At 37.2% G+C, this 16,699-nt stretch overlaps 1 protein-coding gene across 1 annotated transcript in view; it reads left to right on the top strand.

Moving 5' to 3' along the window:
- shtn1 (shootin 1) overlaps positions 1-16,699 on the top strand; it is a 29,136-nt gene that overhangs the window by 2,538 nt on the left and 9,899 nt on the right. The window contains exons 3-11 of the mRNA XM_079852915.1: positions 153-213; positions 7,050-7,144; positions 12,042-12,207; positions 12,911-13,008; positions 13,360-13,441; positions 14,464-14,558; positions 14,719-14,865; positions 15,535-15,688; positions 16,377-16,503. Coding sequence (XP_079709041.1) covers positions 153-213; positions 7,050-7,144; positions 12,042-12,207; positions 12,911-13,008; positions 13,360-13,441; positions 14,464-14,558; positions 14,719-14,865; positions 15,535-15,688; positions 16,377-16,503 — 1,025 coding nt within the window. The remainder of the gene's footprint in view (positions 1-152; positions 214-7,049; positions 7,145-12,041; positions 12,208-12,910; positions 13,009-13,359; positions 13,442-14,463; positions 14,559-14,718; positions 14,866-15,534; positions 15,689-16,376; positions 16,504-16,699) is intronic.

Raw genomic sequence — 16,699 nt, 5'->3', positions numbered from 1 at the left:
ATGACAGAATTTACATTTTTGGGTGATCTGTACATTTAAAATGATATTTCAGGGGGTTTGCTTTTAATAAAATAAATGCAGATGTTCTTTTAAATAAAAAATCTGTTCTATCACTGTAATATACTCTATATTTTTATTTCATTTTGTTACAGTGTAAAAAAATGCAAGAGGAGAGAGATGAGGCCTTACGGAAGTTGAAAGAATTTGAACAAGGTTGGTTTTAAAGATCTTAGATTTATCTCATTATAACTTCTCAAATTCAATTAATGTCCATCCAGTGACATCCTTCTGTGTAGTACATTAAAACATTTACAAAAGCCGCGTTTCCACTGAAATTACCCGGAATTTGTCCCAGGAACTTTTTTTTCCCCAGACCTGTTGCTAAAAGTACCGTGAAGATTAGGCAAATTAGTCCGGTGACGTAGGACTGCGCGCTACTTTACAGTTCCCGCTGGATTTAATAAAGCCTGAACCTCATCGTCGGTCCTTCGGCCATAATTTTTTAACTCCATTGTTGATTCGAATATCAAACAACTGTTACTGCACGCACCGCAACAGATAAAAAAAAAAATGGTGGTTGAAATAAAATGCTGCGTGGAGTCAACCAATCAAAATGCGGCATAAACTCAACCAATTAGCATGTTCAGTGCCCAAGTCCCACCCCCGAAAGTTCCTGAACTTTGAAAAAGTACTACCTCGCAAGCAGGGACTTTCGGAGGGGGAAATATTTACCCGGAACTTCATTTAGACACTGGTTCCTGCGGTGGAAACACACAGAGTACCACCCCAAAGTCCCTAGTTCCTGGAAAAAGTTCCTGCAGTGGAAACGCAGCTAAAGACTGGTCCGATTTCTGTGGAAAATACTGGCTGTGCGCTTTGCTCTTTTGAACTTTGATCCCAGAATCTTCCAAGAACTATGACACTGTTCCATATAGACACACCTAGTTATTCAGTAACCATCATTTCCCTGTTTTCCAACAAGACATGTTTTAATGTTATTCAGACTGCTCTAAATCTAAGCAATTGGAGTTGTTGTTTAACCCCTTAAGTGTCACCCACTCTTTTTTGCATAGACGTGAAAATGCACATTCCAAACTTAAATGATTGTAATTCAAGAATGCTTTGGAATATAGACGTAAGATTGGTCTTGTTTTAAAGAAGACATTTGGCAGATTTTTTAAGAAGTGAAATAAGGATATGAAACAGAAAAAGGGTTATAGAAGTTTGAGTTTATGAAAATGTACAAAGTAAAAAATGTATTATTCATATTTTATATAAAATATATATTTTCAAAACATGTTGTACTGTAAAACTGCAAGAAAATCAAAGCCAAAAATCTGAACAAGTTGTGTTCCAAATTTTAGGTTGATATCTCAAAAAATGAGCTTTCAGTACATAGACATAAACAACTAGCCTAGAAATCTAGACGCACCCTAGCAGCAGCAAAAGTTATTTTGCAGCCAGGGTAGTCTAGCAACTCTCCGTTGACTTTCGAGCTAGAAAAAACAAACTCTAGTCAGGCCAATCAAATCGGTGGGCGGGCTTTACATAATGACGACAGAGTTGTGAGTCGACGGTTCCGCGTGAATTCCCTGCTACTTGAAAACAAAGAGCTGCTGCTTCTGGCGAACAGCGGTCTTTCGAATCGGCTTTGTCTGTGACTCTCGAGGACTTGGAATTAAGCTTTTCTTTGAGAAAAGAACAAAGAACGGCACTTAAGTCATTCTTAAAACAGGAAGATGTGTTCGTAATTTTGCCGGCCAGATACGGCAAAAGTTGAATCTATATATTCCTAGTAGCCTACTTATTCGTTAGATACTAGTGCTTATAGGTACTAGTATACCTTTTTAAAGATACTTATTCATTAGGGCTCCTGGACAGGACCTCGACTACAGTGGCACATCAACTGCCTGGAGTTGCAAGCGATATTGCTTCGTAATTTTGCCGGCCAGATACGGCAAAAGTTGAATCTATCATCAACTAGCTCCGCTGTTGGGAAAATGCTCTGGTTGGTTGTAGCGCTATCCTATTGCATGCAGAGTGAATTTGAAAGACAGCCGTTTATCCCGTCCCTCGGATTGAGCCCTGACAATGGTGAGTTGCCAGACCTAACATCTTGATGTAGGTCTGGTTTGCCAGGCTAATAAACAACATTAAAGGGATGGTTCGGAGTAATTTCAGCCTAGGGTCCTTTGCACCATGACCTCAAGCTAAACACCCCCCCAGAAGCTTTTTTTTTTTTTTTACCTTGGTCGAACATTATTAAAGTTAGAGCTTATTTAGAGAAATCAGCCGGATGGCTTAGTGCAGGCGCTAATGGATCCAAGGCTGTATCTTGTAAATTACCCCACTAATAATGCCCGGAATGGTACCAAACTTCTACAGTAGTACAAATAGGTTCTGTACTCATAAAACGAGGCATTGGAAAGTTTGTAAGTACATAAGGAGTTTATTTAAATAACACTTGCCTGACGGCTCATGCTACTGCTAACCTGGACGTTGACGTCACTTCAGTGATTTGGGAAAAAATTGGAGCGCACCGCTGGAAGATTATTATTACTTGTTACTTATTCTATGTAATTATATATATGTTTATGTTTTGTGCTGTTTACACATGCAAGTTCTTATGTTCATTAAAACACTCTTTAAATAAATTGCATCACTTTTTCTGGGGTTTTCTCAGCAGTGTAGTAACATAATAACCTCCAAACATGATCAAAATCTATTTTCTTCAAAATTTGAAAGGTTTCCTTTTTAAATTAGATCATGTACTTGATAATACTTTTTTTTTGTAGAGTTATAGACCATTACTTTTAAGTATGCCACTTGAAATCACATGAAATCATTAAAAATGCCTTCAAGGTGTAAGGGGTTAACAGTTAGAGAGCTTATGTCACTTATATAAAGCTTGTAAGATCGAGATCGGTTTCGGCCGATCATGATGACAAGAAAACGGTAGTCAGTATCGGCTGCAAAAATCCTGATCGGAGCATCCCTAGTTGATATCAATCACACACACCCGAATGAGGGGAAAAGCGGCAAGTTTCAGTCTTAAATGGGGTTTTCTGCGGTCCCTCCCTCGCCAAATCACCACACTTCACCTCTCTCACACATCTATACAAATGTCACCTTCTTTTTCTTCGCTGGGGAAACATAGAATTCAAATACGTGAGTTAAAAGGCGAAATTTTAAAAAGCACAGCAAATGGCCGCCGGTCTTGGAGAGGAGGGGAAAAAAATCCATTACATTCTCATTTTAATGCACGAAATAGGTCATTATTTGATAGAGAAGAGCGTGTGTTTTTGTGAATAATCTTGGCCTTTGCTCATGTTTCCTCCGCCATAAACGCGTATTGTGTATGACTTCCACTTAAATAGTGGCTGCAGCTTCTAGCAGAGCAGCTGCATATTAGGAGCTATTACGTGATTTCATAGCTCTCGGAAAATTGCTTCTATTCAGCGCAAAGCGACCGAGAGGGAGGCTGGCTAGGTGGGGGGGAAGCGGTGAGCGAACGAGCGAGCGAGCAAGGAAAAAGCCCACAACACACAATCATGTCTTTTCAATTGGAGATGGCAAGGTTGATGACAACATGACCATTGTGTTCTAATGATAAGACCACAAAGGCATCTGCCCCCTCATCAAGCTCGGCGCTGTAGAAACAGCATCAGAGGCTCTAATTCACTTCTCCAACACGCAGGCCCGATAGCATTATACTCCGCGTCCTCGTGCACGCAATCACTGTCTGTCTCTGAGAAGACGTGTGCACGAGGAACGGCGCGAGAAGAAAGAGATTTGAAGATGTAACGTTGATGGGGAGGCTAAAACTTACAATTAAAGCTGCCAAGCCTGACGTGTGAAGTCTCCCCCTCCTGCTCCGCAACTGCCTCACACTTAGCCCGGTTTATGTGTAGCTGCTATTACAATTAACCTGTCACTTAGTGCTAGTACTACCAAAAGAGAGAGAGATGAAAGATGGGGTGGAGGGAAACCAACTGGCAGCTAAGTACTGTTTAATGAGTGACAGGGAAAGGCTTACAGCAGGAACTTGGATATCGCAGACACGGGCGTTCATCAAGTTTTAATTAGGTGTCATTGGGAGGCAGCCGCTGGCCGTGATGGTGCTAATTCCTGTTTTTGCCTCTCAACCACAATGTGTAATTAGTTAAGAGGCTGTGAGCTGGTCCGTGGCCAGTCTCTGGTGATTACGGACACAAATAAGGTAAGAGCTCCGGGCGTTAAGAGCGTCTGCCTCTTCCATCTCCCCATCTTCTGCCTCTTTGGAAGCTGATAGATTGCGGCTGCTCATCAGACTGACTGCGTTTTTGAATTTTGAAAGTTTCCTTTCAATCCGTCTTGTTTTTGGACTCTTTGTGCGCGAGAGACTAATCTTGAAGCATTTACAAATATTTTCGAAAGGAGAGAATCTTTAGAGACACTGTGGGCCTTTGAATGTTCTTGCATTTGCAGAGGAGACTCCAGAGATAACTCTATTAATTATTAAGCTCTATAAAATCTATTAAGCTCGGCTAGACAGGCTTGCGTTGATCTCAGTCTCCCATTCCTATAGGATCTGAATGAAGGACAGGACTTAGCTGACTTGAACAGATCTACACAGCAGACAATAGCTGTATGAAGGCCAAGGAGCTTGGTGATTCAACAGAAAAGAGAGTCTGAAAAGATGTCACTATATAAGATGGACATGACCTTTTTTCAGCATCAAGATATATTTGAGGTCGGTTTTTGAAAGAAGTGTCTTATGCTCACCAAAGCTGCATTTATTTAATCAAAAATACAGTAAAAAAAAAAACGAAATATTGCGAAATATTACAATGTTAAAAAACGTTTTTGCTGCTTAATGTTTTTGTGGAAAGCATGATACTATTAAAAGATTTGTGGTAAGATTTTAAAAAATATAAATTAATACTTTTATTCATCATGGATGTATTAAATTGATAAAAAGTTACAGTGAAGACATTTATAATGTTACAAAAGATTTCTATTTAATAAATGCTTTGATAAATGTAATAAATACATGTAATACATGCAAATGAATACTGTTCATATTCATCAAAGAATCCTGAAAAAAGTATCACCATTTCCACACATTTTTTTAGGCACAGACGTTTGCAATATTGATATTAATGAGAAATGTTTCTTGAGCAGCCAATCAGCATATTAGAATGATTTCTGAAGGATCATGTGACACTGAAGACTGGAGTAATGATGCTGTAAATGCAGCTTTATCATCACTGGAATAAATTACATTTTAAAATATATTCAAATGGAAAATTGTATTATTGTATATATTCTAATAATATTTTGTATTAAATAAATGCAGCCTTGGTGTGCATAAGAGTCTTTGGTAACACTTTATTTTACAGTGTCCTTGTTACATATGTTACATGTACTTACCATAGTAACAGTAAATTATGCATAATTACATGCAACTAACCCTCAACCAGATCCTAATCCTACCCTAACCCTATAGGAAGTGCATGTAGTTAATTAATATTACTCTGTACTTAAAGGGGTGGTTGATTATGATTTCACTTTGTTAACTTTAGTTAGTGTGTAATGTTGCTGTTTGAGCATAAACAACATCTGCAAAGTTATGACGCGTAAAGTTCAAAGCAAAGGGAGATATTTTCTTTTACAGTAATCACTTTTTAAGGACTACAACAAATGGTTGGTAGGGACTACAATGAGCTTCTACATGGGTTAGTGACATCACTAACCCTAAAATTTACATAAACCCCGCCCCCGGACAGCGATTTATAGATTATCATGACAGAATATGCTAATGAATGACTTGAAGATAGTTAACTCCACATCAGCAGCATAAATTCATCAACTAACCATTCAGAAATGTCCTGTCGCATTCTACATGTTGTCACTTCTTCTTGAGTCTCTCCATCTTTGTCTGACACCGGTTTGAACATAAAAGGCTAAAAGTTTTTGAAATGTTCAGTGCATGTCTGTGTGAGGTAATCGGAGCTACTTACACACAAGCTCTTGAAGCTCCGCCCTCTGTGACGGGAGCAGCAGCTAATTTGCATTTAAAGGGACACATACAAACACGCCGCATTATTGCTCAACGTCAAAAAGTGAAAATTTTAACATGCTATAAAAAAATATATATCTGTGGGATATTTTTAGCTAAAACTTCACATACACACTCTAGGAACATCAGAGACTTATTTTACATCTTGTGAAAATGGCATTATAGGACCCCTTTAAATATATAATTACAAATAAAGTGTAACCAAGATTGTACACACACACACACACACACACACACACACATAGTAGGAACAAATTCTGAAACCACAAAAAAAAAAAAACACCTGATGATCACCCCTCGTCTCTTATTTCATCATGTTTCCTTTTTGAGCATCAGTAAAAGTTTTCACCTGTTGTAATAGTTGTGTATGAGTCCCTCAATTGTCTCCAGTGTGAAAATATGTATCAAAATCATATAGTCACTGTTGGAAAAAGTTCAAACATGCAGCAGATGCTGGAAAACTGAAATAGTCCTATAGAGTGACAGATGGGTGGATACAAAATCCAAGTCCATATTAATCTTTACATTAACATTAGATTATAGAAAATGCATGTATAATAATTACCGGGGTATATAATAATTAGAAGGATTTTTAGTTTTAGATGAAGTACAACATGTCACACTACAGAAGACTGCTATGAGTGCTGTGACAGCAACTATTCAAACCATTCAGTTCCTTAATGAGATTGTGTGTCTACCATATAGACTGTAGTTCCAGCTGTTTTGTACACCAAATGTTCCCAGACAACTTGTGTGAAAGGAGTCTGGAGAGCATGATAGCTGTTAAAGAGCAGTTTCAGGGCTCTGGACACAGTAATTGTATGATGTTGTGACCTTGTCTGAATGTCATGATGTTGTACTGTTTTGACTGCTTCAGCATGTGCATGACAGTGTGTGAAAATTAGCCCTGTGCTTGCCTGTAGTGACAACTGTAGTGTGTTTGCATTGAAGAAACCATCAAAATATTTGACATATTTCTTGTCTTTAGTGTCGCACAGGGTGATAGAGGAGGTGAACAACATTCAGGAGAATCTAGAGATCGAGAAGACATGCAGAGAGAGTGTAGAAGCTTTGGCTTCAAAGGTGAGGTTTTACAATAAAGTTATGATTGTCTGTTCTGTTTTATTCTATTGCATTTGATTCTCCTCCTTTCTGATTTATTTGATTCTGTTCTGTTTGGTTCTGTGTGAGTTGATTATGTTATGATTTATTTCATTATGTTCTGTTCTGATTCACTTGATTTCGTTCTTTTTTGTTTGATTTGAATCTGTTTCATTTAATTTTCTTGTGTTCTGTTTCATGTGATTCTCTTTGGTTCAGTTTCTTTTGATTCCGTCTGTTCTGTTTCATTTGATTCTCCATTGTTCTGTTCTGATTCATTTGATTCTTTTTTTTTTTTTTGTTCTGTTTCATTTGATTCTCTTTTGTTATTTTTCATTTGATTCTGGTGTGTTCTGGTGTGTGATTCAGTTCTGTGTCATTTGAGTATATTCTGTTTTGTTTCATTCTGTTTTGTTCGGTTTCATTTGATTCTCCTCTGTTCTGTTCTGATTTGATTAATTCATTTGATTATGTTCTGTTCATTATTTATTTGATTCAGTTTTTTTATTATTTGATTCTGTTCCATTTAATTCTCTTATGTTCTGTTTCATGTTATTCTGTTTTGTTGTTGTTTTTATTTCATTCTGTTCCGTTTATTTTGATTCTCTTCTGTTCTTTTCATTTGATTATCTTCTGTTTTTAATTATTTGATTCTGTTTTTTTTATTTTTTATTTTTATTCTGTTCTGTTTCACTTGATCCTCTTTGTTCTGTTCTGTTCTGCTATATTTCATTTTCTTCTGTTCTGATTCATTTGAATTTGCTCATTTGAATTTGCTCTGTTCTTATTTATTTGATTCTGATGTTTTTAATTCCATTGCATTTCATTAATTTGTGTTCTGTTTCTTGTGATTCTCTTTTGTTCTGTATCTTTTGATTCCATTCTGTTCTTTTTCATTTTATTTTGTTCTGTTCTGATTCATTTGAGTCTGTTCTTATTTATTTGATTAATTTTTTTTGTGTTTGATTTGATTGTTTTCTTTTGGTTCTATTCTCTTCTTTTGGTTTTGGTTTGTTATTGTATATTTTATTCTATACTAGTATCTGTTTTCTTCTGTTTCTTTGCTCTACTCTTCTTAGGAACATTACTTCTAGAATCATACACTCATGTTTTCGCTTGTGCTTTCATGGTAAATAGGTTAGGATCCATCATGCCTCCATCCATCCAACATTCCATCCATTTATTTCCTCCTCCATCCTGAGCAAAGTACACACAATTGTACTCCATGTGGGCAGTCACTCCACCGAGTTCATGCTGAAGTCAATCTTAAGACTATTTCCCTCCCGTGTACCTGCATCTTGGTGTTGACTGCCTGCCCACCTCACTGGTCCCGCTCATTACAGAAGTATTCAATTTGCCATCAGTCCCTGCTCAGCACATTGTTTAGTCGGGTTTCGGTTCCGCCGCTCAGGCTCAGTCTGGTCTGAAGAGTGAAGTGGCATCTACGCTGAACACTCAGCAGGTAAATGGATCTCTAAAAGCCCAGGTGTGAAGCAAATTAGCGGGAACGATTACCGGCTCATTGCCGTCTATCTGATGGATGAATCAACTATCTTCTGCTGTCTGTCAGTGATGAGCGCTGATCACCACACACAGAGAGAGAAATGAGAGAACAGTAGCAGTGAAAGGAATAAAGACACAGATAAAAGAGATAAAGACCAGGAGAAAATAGTCTTCAGGTTAAAAAAGGACACTGTTGTCCTGCGTTTTTAGAAGCAGGCTAGCTGTCGTGTGACGTCTTTCTTTTTCCAAGAAACGAAGACGTTTTACCGCGCAAAGGAAAACGGACTTTCATTTTTGTATAAGACAAAATAGACTGAGATGACAAAACGCTGTGGTTCTTGGTTATTTAGCATGGTCGAAAAGATTATTGTTCCTGCCATTTCTTGAAAATCACTTTCTAGTGTAGTTCTAGAGTATTCTCTTGAGGTATACATTTTTTTTCCTTGAAGTATGTGAAGCCATCACAGATGTCACATCACAATTTCTGAAAGCTGCGGTTGTGGAAGACCGCGGAGCATTTCATTTGTGCGGAGGAAATAGACCTGCAGCTGGGCCGTTTTGTGCCTCAGCATTATGTGTTGGATAAAAGCTCGATTTAACCAAACAATGGTTTCCTGACATCCTTAAATGGTCAGCCCAGCTTGTTCTGTGTTTGCCGGTGGCCACTGTGCATGAAAACCAGTACAGATGCCCTTTGTCCTGGCTGCTCTGTGAACACCCCCACACCGAACCCGTCACGTCTGTGGAACTAACAGCAAGGTTCTGGCCTCCACAGGTTTGCTCATCTTCTATCTGTCAGGACACATGTCTGATTGAGGATGCGGTTATTTTTGTCACTAGTTGCTCTTTCAGCACATAGCTGAATTATCTCAAGTGCCTCATCTGGCTTTATTGAAAGGCAGCCAGGAAACACTTTCAACTGCATTGGTCTCTTAAGTTCTAGCTTTATTGCATTAAACTTGTTGATTTTCCCAAGAGTTTTGTTTTATACTATCGTTTGAGGACAGTACGATTTTTTTTTTGCATTTCTTATCAATGTTGGAAACGTTTGTTGCTTTTGAAATTTTTGTGGAAACCTTGATACTTTTTTTCAGGATTCTCTGACGAATAGAAAGTTGAATAGAAAGTAATTATTTAAATAGTAGTCTTTTGTAACATCCAAAAATGTACATTTATTGCATACTTGTTGAATGAAAGTATTAATTTCTTAAAAAGAAAAAAATCTTGAACGGTAATGTATGCCAGTAATACATAGTCAGCCAGTCATCGCAAAACATTCCCACTTAGAAAAGCACAATATATTGGGAACCATATCGTTTATCGCCTGATTTAACTTTTTTTATTTATTTATTTTTTCATTTATTGGTATTGGACTATATTGTTTTTTATTTTTTTCATCTGTAGGTAGTGGACGATATTGGTTATTTAATTATTGATACTGTTTTTTACATTTGCTATAATCTTTGTTAATCTTTAAAAACACTAATAATTTAATAACGCGGTTAAATGTAATCATTAGCATATCTTAAACTCAATATCATTTTCATACTGGAGATTATAATGTTGTGATGCATAAATTGTATCAGTTAAAACATTTAAAATCGTTCATTTTAGTTTTTAGTGTTTTGTTTTTAATTTATATACATACAATTTGTAAAAAATTGCAATACTCTACATTTATCTATTATCTGCCATAACATGAAGATAATAATCGCCTTATCAGTGTTGTGCAGAATTTAATATTGGTGCATTCCTTGGGTTTATTTTGCCACAATGGCCAGCTGACTGGATATTATCCCACTTATACAATAAATCAATAATTGGAAATTAAATATTGATATTGCCTTGTTGATTGCTGTATTTATGTGAACTAATCTTGTGAATATCTATAAAACAAGTGTGTAAAACTTGATTTGCATCTCAGTATGCATGGTGGAAAAGAAATCTCACCTCTTCCTGAAAATGCGAAGGATACGTTGTGAAAATTACAGCATTGGCTCGTTCCAAATTTACATTTAAATGAGTCCAAAAATTTTGGTTGGTGTGATTGGAGGATGGTGAGCAGAATTGTCTCAAAAAGTCTCTACATTTCAGCTGTATGATTTATTGTGTATGATGGCTGTAATTTTGTCTGCCAAGAGACCCGAGGCTGGCAGACACCTCATCTACCGCCAAAAAAGAAGAAAATCATAATCAATTTCTTAAACTCTGGAACATTTTGAATTATTAAGCAGTAATGGATGAGGGTTCGCGGGTGGTGGCAGTCAAATCAAAGTGCAATCCAAACACATGACATTTTGTTTTGATGTGTGATCAGAGGAGATGAGGGGCCTGGCCACCTCAGGACGCACATCTGATTTCTGCCACTGTGTAATTTTGCCGCTGCGCTCTCATCAATGCCGGATGATTATCACAGAGCGAGCGTGCATGTGTTTCTGCGTGTTTATCCCCGTATTATGTGTTGTTGATTGCGTTTTTAAAAGATGCATTCAGCAGGAAGGACGCCATCAGGAAATGGATTCACGTGCTGTGTGTCCTCACTTGGATGTCATTAATAAAGGCTCGTTAAATAGGGGGCATTTTATCCCTGCCTCCCACTCTTTTTCTCTTTCTGACCGGAATGTCATCCGGGACTAATTTACATACCTCCACCCCCATTGGCTCTCTGAGTTTCCATTAAGTGGACTCCCTAATTGAAGTGTGAATGACCAGTCTTAAATTACTTTAATTGGATGTTCAAAAAGGTAAAAATGCCTCAGATGCAGTTATGTACATGTTGCGATGGTGGGGGTTTGTGTCCGTGCCTGATAGAATGCTGTAATTATTTATGAAAACAGGAGTGGCTGCTGCTGCTGCCCCTGCATACCTGTAATGAAATGTCTATTATTTTGCCCTTGATTATTGCTCTTTTCCAGAGTGTTCGTGCTGTGTGTGTTTGGCTGTGTGATTGAGGGGAATTGCATGGGCGCCCGCTGGGGTTCCAGTGGGCTGGTCTGTCTACATGCTGCTGATTTGATTTCTCATATCTTTTCACTCTGAGACAAATGCATAAAAATCACCGGCTTGGGTTTTATATCATTTGTGGTGTTACAGGTGTCATTTTGATCTCTGATTATTCCTATAAATGTGACGACATTGCCCTCACTAGATTAACTTGTGCTGGTTTTGCACTTTTTTTTTTTTGCACTGTCGGAAGACACTGTATTTTCATTCTCTTTACAAAGACTTAGCAAGTTAACATTTCGATATTGTAGCTCAATTGGTACTGCTTGATACTAAGGTCATGGGTTCAGATGTATACCTTGTATGCACTCTAGGTTGCTTTGGTTAAATGTGTCTGCCAAAAACAGTATACTAATGTATATCTTTCTTTCAGTTGAACAGACAGAACCGTTCTTTGAAGAGGAAGAGTATGCTCTATATATCCCGTCTTGGTGCCGATGTCATCGCTGACATCAATCTTGACGATGAGGATGAAGAAGAACCACAGGAGGAGTCGTCGGGTGTCTGCAGCTCCTCCCACTGTCAGATTGTCATCACAGGTGGGTCAATGCACTGTCCCACAATGTATTGCTTAAAATATTTGTATCACTTTATGCTTTTTGTATATACTTATTAAAGGTGAATATAATTAAAATTAAAATGAATAATAATATTAAAGAAATATAATTTCTACAACTTAGTTCCTTGTCCTGTATCGTCTATGTTGTGTGGTCGTGTTTTAATGATTCTTCTGAGTTTTAATGAGTATGATATTAAAGACTGTTTGCTTTTGAGCCATTCGTCTTCGTGCACTACTTACTACAGCCTCACGTGACAGTGTGTGAAAGCAGTCATTATATTTACAGTTTGGTGCTGCTACTAGTGCACAAATTAGAAACTTTACCTTTAAGTATCTAGTTTCTGAGGCTATGATGTTAGCTAACATTTTATCCAAAAATAAAATTATCTATCTATCCATCCATCTATCAAGATATCATGTGTATGTATATGAAGAAGTAATGCATAATACAACACAAAACATTGTAAAAGTAGTCCATTCAACATGTGCTTTATTCCAAGCCTTACAAGCATTCAATATCTTTTTGTGAGAAACAGTTTCTCTAATTTTACAGAATTTTTCGCTCATAATTTTCCCCTCAGCTGCAGTTCTCAATTCATGATTTTTAGTTACAAGACTGTTCAGTTTAGGCTGTTTTGTACTGTAGGTTTTTTATTAACACATTTCTTGTTCATTCGTGGTAGAGCTGAGAGATAAATTGGAGGTGATCCTGGCTGAGAAGAAGCAGATGGTGATCGATCTGGAGACAACAAGAGAGCAGCTCTGCCAAACTAGACAGGAGGTATGTGAAAAGGGCATTTAATCTTGGGTTCTGCATTAATGAAGCAATACTCATCTTTAAGGTTGATCTTCTGTACATAATTTTAAAAAAGGCCTAGCATATACACTCTAAAATCATTCACTTGTTTTAATGGATGTAATAACCTCTCATCATGACAGAACGGAACTGTTTTGATCCACCTCCTTAATGTCTTTAGTGTTAACCCTTGCCATGTTTCAAAGTAGCTTTCACTCAGAATAATACCCATTAAACAGAAAAGAGGGGGTTGTCTTTGTGTCGTGTTGTTTAATGTTTCAGATTAACCAGTAATACCCAAATAATTGAAGCCCTCACTCTCCCTTTCTTCCTAAGCTCCTGAAAGAGAAACATGATAATACTGTTTTAATAGCTGAAACATTCCAACAAAAGAAGCTCTTGGGAAAATACAACAGAGGTCAGTTGTGCTCCTGTTCTCTACTATATCCTCTTACATGAAGCACTCTCTCTCTCTTTTTACTGCTTTCCAATCCATACATTCATTGATCCTAACCTCTGTACTCACACTCTGGTACATCTTCATTCAAAACCTTTACTATATTTCTTGTCTTGTTATTAAAATGACAAGTGTTACAGTATTTTATGCAATTACTTCCAATTAAGAATGTAGCCATTCCCAAATTTCCCAATTTTTGTGATGAATTTGAGAACATTGCACATTTGTTGCCTATAATAGAAGAGAATGGTAAATTGAAAGGCACTTGGTGCTTAACTACTTTCTTTAGCCATGTTGAATGTATGTTGTCGTTCACTAACGTTCAAAAGTTTGGAGTCAATTTTCTTTTTAAAGAAATACTTTTATTCAGCAATGATGCATTGAATTGATCAAATGGACAGTAAAGACATTTATGTTGTTACAAAATATTTTTATTTTAAATAAATTCTGTTTTTTAACTTCTTATTCATCAAAGAATCCTGAAAAAAGTTTCCTCAAAAGTATTAAACAGCAACTGTGACACTGAAGAGAAGACTGAAGTAATGGAAGCTGAAAATTCAGCTTTGTCATCAGAAGGATACATGACATTTTAAAAATGTATTAAAATAGAAAGCAGTTATGTTAAATTATAATAATATTTCAGAATATTTAGTTTTATTGTATTTTTAATCAAACAAATGCAGCCTTGGTGAGCATAAGAGACTAAAATCTTACTGACCCCAAACTTTTGAATGGTAGTGTAAATAAATTACCTATAAAGAGGACAGCAGAATTATGGGTAAGGGTCACCTAAGGTTACACCCTGAATGCTTTTCAAATTCTGTCCCATTTAGTGAGTGCCCTGTTCTGACTACATCAGAAGTCGAGTATGAATTTATATGGCACCATAAGCATTTCAAAGATTGTGTGTTTGAATTGTTTGCCACGGACATCAAGGCTCCAAACTCTTAACCATCTGAATGCTTACCTGTGTATGTGTGTAGTTTCTAAGTATGCTCTAGATGAGTTTGAGGCCTTACAGGAGGATCTAAAGCTTGAGAGGGACCTGCGTTCTGAAGCAGAGAAGTTCGCACATGAGGTGAAAGCTCAATTTGATTTGATTTCATGATTAATTGAATGAAATGTATTAGACATTCTTGGAACTCTGAATATTTATGTATTGTTTCTGGAATATATTAAGTGGTGTGTGTGAACGTGTTCTTTATGTGCCCTCTCTCTCTCTCTGTGGGTGTATGAAGATGCTAGTAGAACAGAAGAAGCTGAAAAGACAAAGCCAGATGTTGATCCAGACCGTGTCTCCAGCAGAAGCTCTGCAGAAAGCTCTGGCAGAGATCAGCACACTGACACACACTGTAGAGACACAGAGATTGGAGCATCAACAGCAGGTAACATACACACACACACACACTAATCCCCACAGTGTCCTTTAGGTCACAGTGTCCTTAGAGGGTGTAGACTGAATGTCATTAAAATAATAACAGACAAACCAATCACATCAACCACACCAGCCCCTCCCAGTGCCACTCAAAAACTCACACATGCAGTTTATTACTTGCTTGTGTAAAAGGAGAAAAATGTATCACCATTCTGTATTTAAACAATCATTATCGTATGATTAAAGGATTAGGGGAAATGTTTGGAGTCAACTTGACTTACTTTGAGAGCGTTTATCTGTCACCACTATAGATTTTATATATGACATATTTAATATGACAAGAACATGACTAGTCACTATGTTGTACTGCCTTAAAGGGATGGTTTACCCCAAAAAAGTCATAATTCCATCACACCCATGTCGTTCTCATATACACCCAAAACTCAAAAGGAGATTTTTAGCATATCAAGTGTCCAAGCTGCTATTTTCTATACCTGTAAAAGTGTGTGTGACCCAGAGAGAGACTGGTCAACATTTAATTTGATGACATAATCTTCACATGATGATTTTTCATTTTGTAAGTGAATTATATTTTACAGTTCAAAGATCACATTCCATTCTAACAACCCTTGTTTTTTGTCTTTGATTGTTGTGCTGTGTTTATTTCGGCGGAATCTAGGTAAAAGCTCTTGAAGAACAGATACACGGCAGTGAATTAAAGAAGCAGCTGACAGCATTACGGAGACAGACAGAATTGCTGGAGGAGGAGAGGAAAGAATGGCAGCACAAACACACTAAAGCTGAAACTGAAGCCAAAGACCTCAGATTCACAGGTACCAGTGTTGTGATAAATTCAGAGTTTAAGAATTAAAAGCTGTTCTGAATTCTTCATCTGCAATTGGAATTGCATTGGCCACAGGAAGTTGGAATGACAGAAAATTGCCGTTTAAATTTCATTCAAATTTAATTCCTCTTCCTCAAGTTTAAATTCAGTTCTGGGTATTGTTTGATACCTCCGTTAAAATTCCTTGAATTGAGCTGGAATTTAAAAAGCATTCTAAATTCAAAATGATGTACAACCCTAACAGGTTCACATATTTCAAAAAACCACACATAGGGCTTCATCAGGTCTCGTCTGTCGTTAAGTTGTGTTGGAGGACAGGTTTCCTGAAATTCAATTTCTCTGATTTTCAGTTTTAGATACACCACTGTTCAAACGTTGTTGTTTTTTTTAAGAAGCCTCTTATGCTCACCAGGGCTGCATTTATTTGATCAAAAATACAATAAAAACAGTAATATTGTGAAAAATTATTACAAAATAGCTCTTAAAATAGCTGTTTTCTATTTTAATGTATTTTAAATTTAATTAATAAATTTTCAATTTAATGAATCCTTGCTTAAGTATTAATTTATTTTCTTAAAAAAAGTTGAACAGTAGTGTATGCTACACTTGCATAAATTCAGACAGCACTCAAAACCAACCAGGTGTTTGTATCTCTGAGAACCCTGTGTGTTTTGCAGTGGAGGAGCTTAAAAAGAAGCTCCAGCAGATCTCCAACCCACCAGCAGCTGCCCCAGCACCCCCTCCGCCTCCCCCGCCCCCACCTCCTCCGCCTCCACCCCCTGCCCCCTCAAGCAACCCACTCAGGTGAGTGTCTGTTTGTGCCCAAAACCATTGAAATGAGTGTATACATGTTCTTAAGAGAGTTAGTATTTGGCAAAATCCAAAAAAATCTGTTTTAAAAATGAAAATGAAAACTTTGCTCATTGGGATCAGGTTCAATGACATTTTTCTTGTTTAAACAGGACGTTTGGGCAGGACATATTGAAGGGCTTGTCCTTTT

The sequence above is a fragment of the Squalius cephalus genome (genome assembly GCF_949319135.1).
Source record: "Squalius cephalus genome assembly, chromosome: 20".
Classification (NCBI taxonomy): Eukaryota; Metazoa; Chordata; class Actinopteri; order Cypriniformes; family Leuciscidae; genus Squalius; species Squalius cephalus.
Note: the sequence above shows the minus strand (reverse complement) of the source record. Positions and strands in the feature narration are given on the sequence as shown.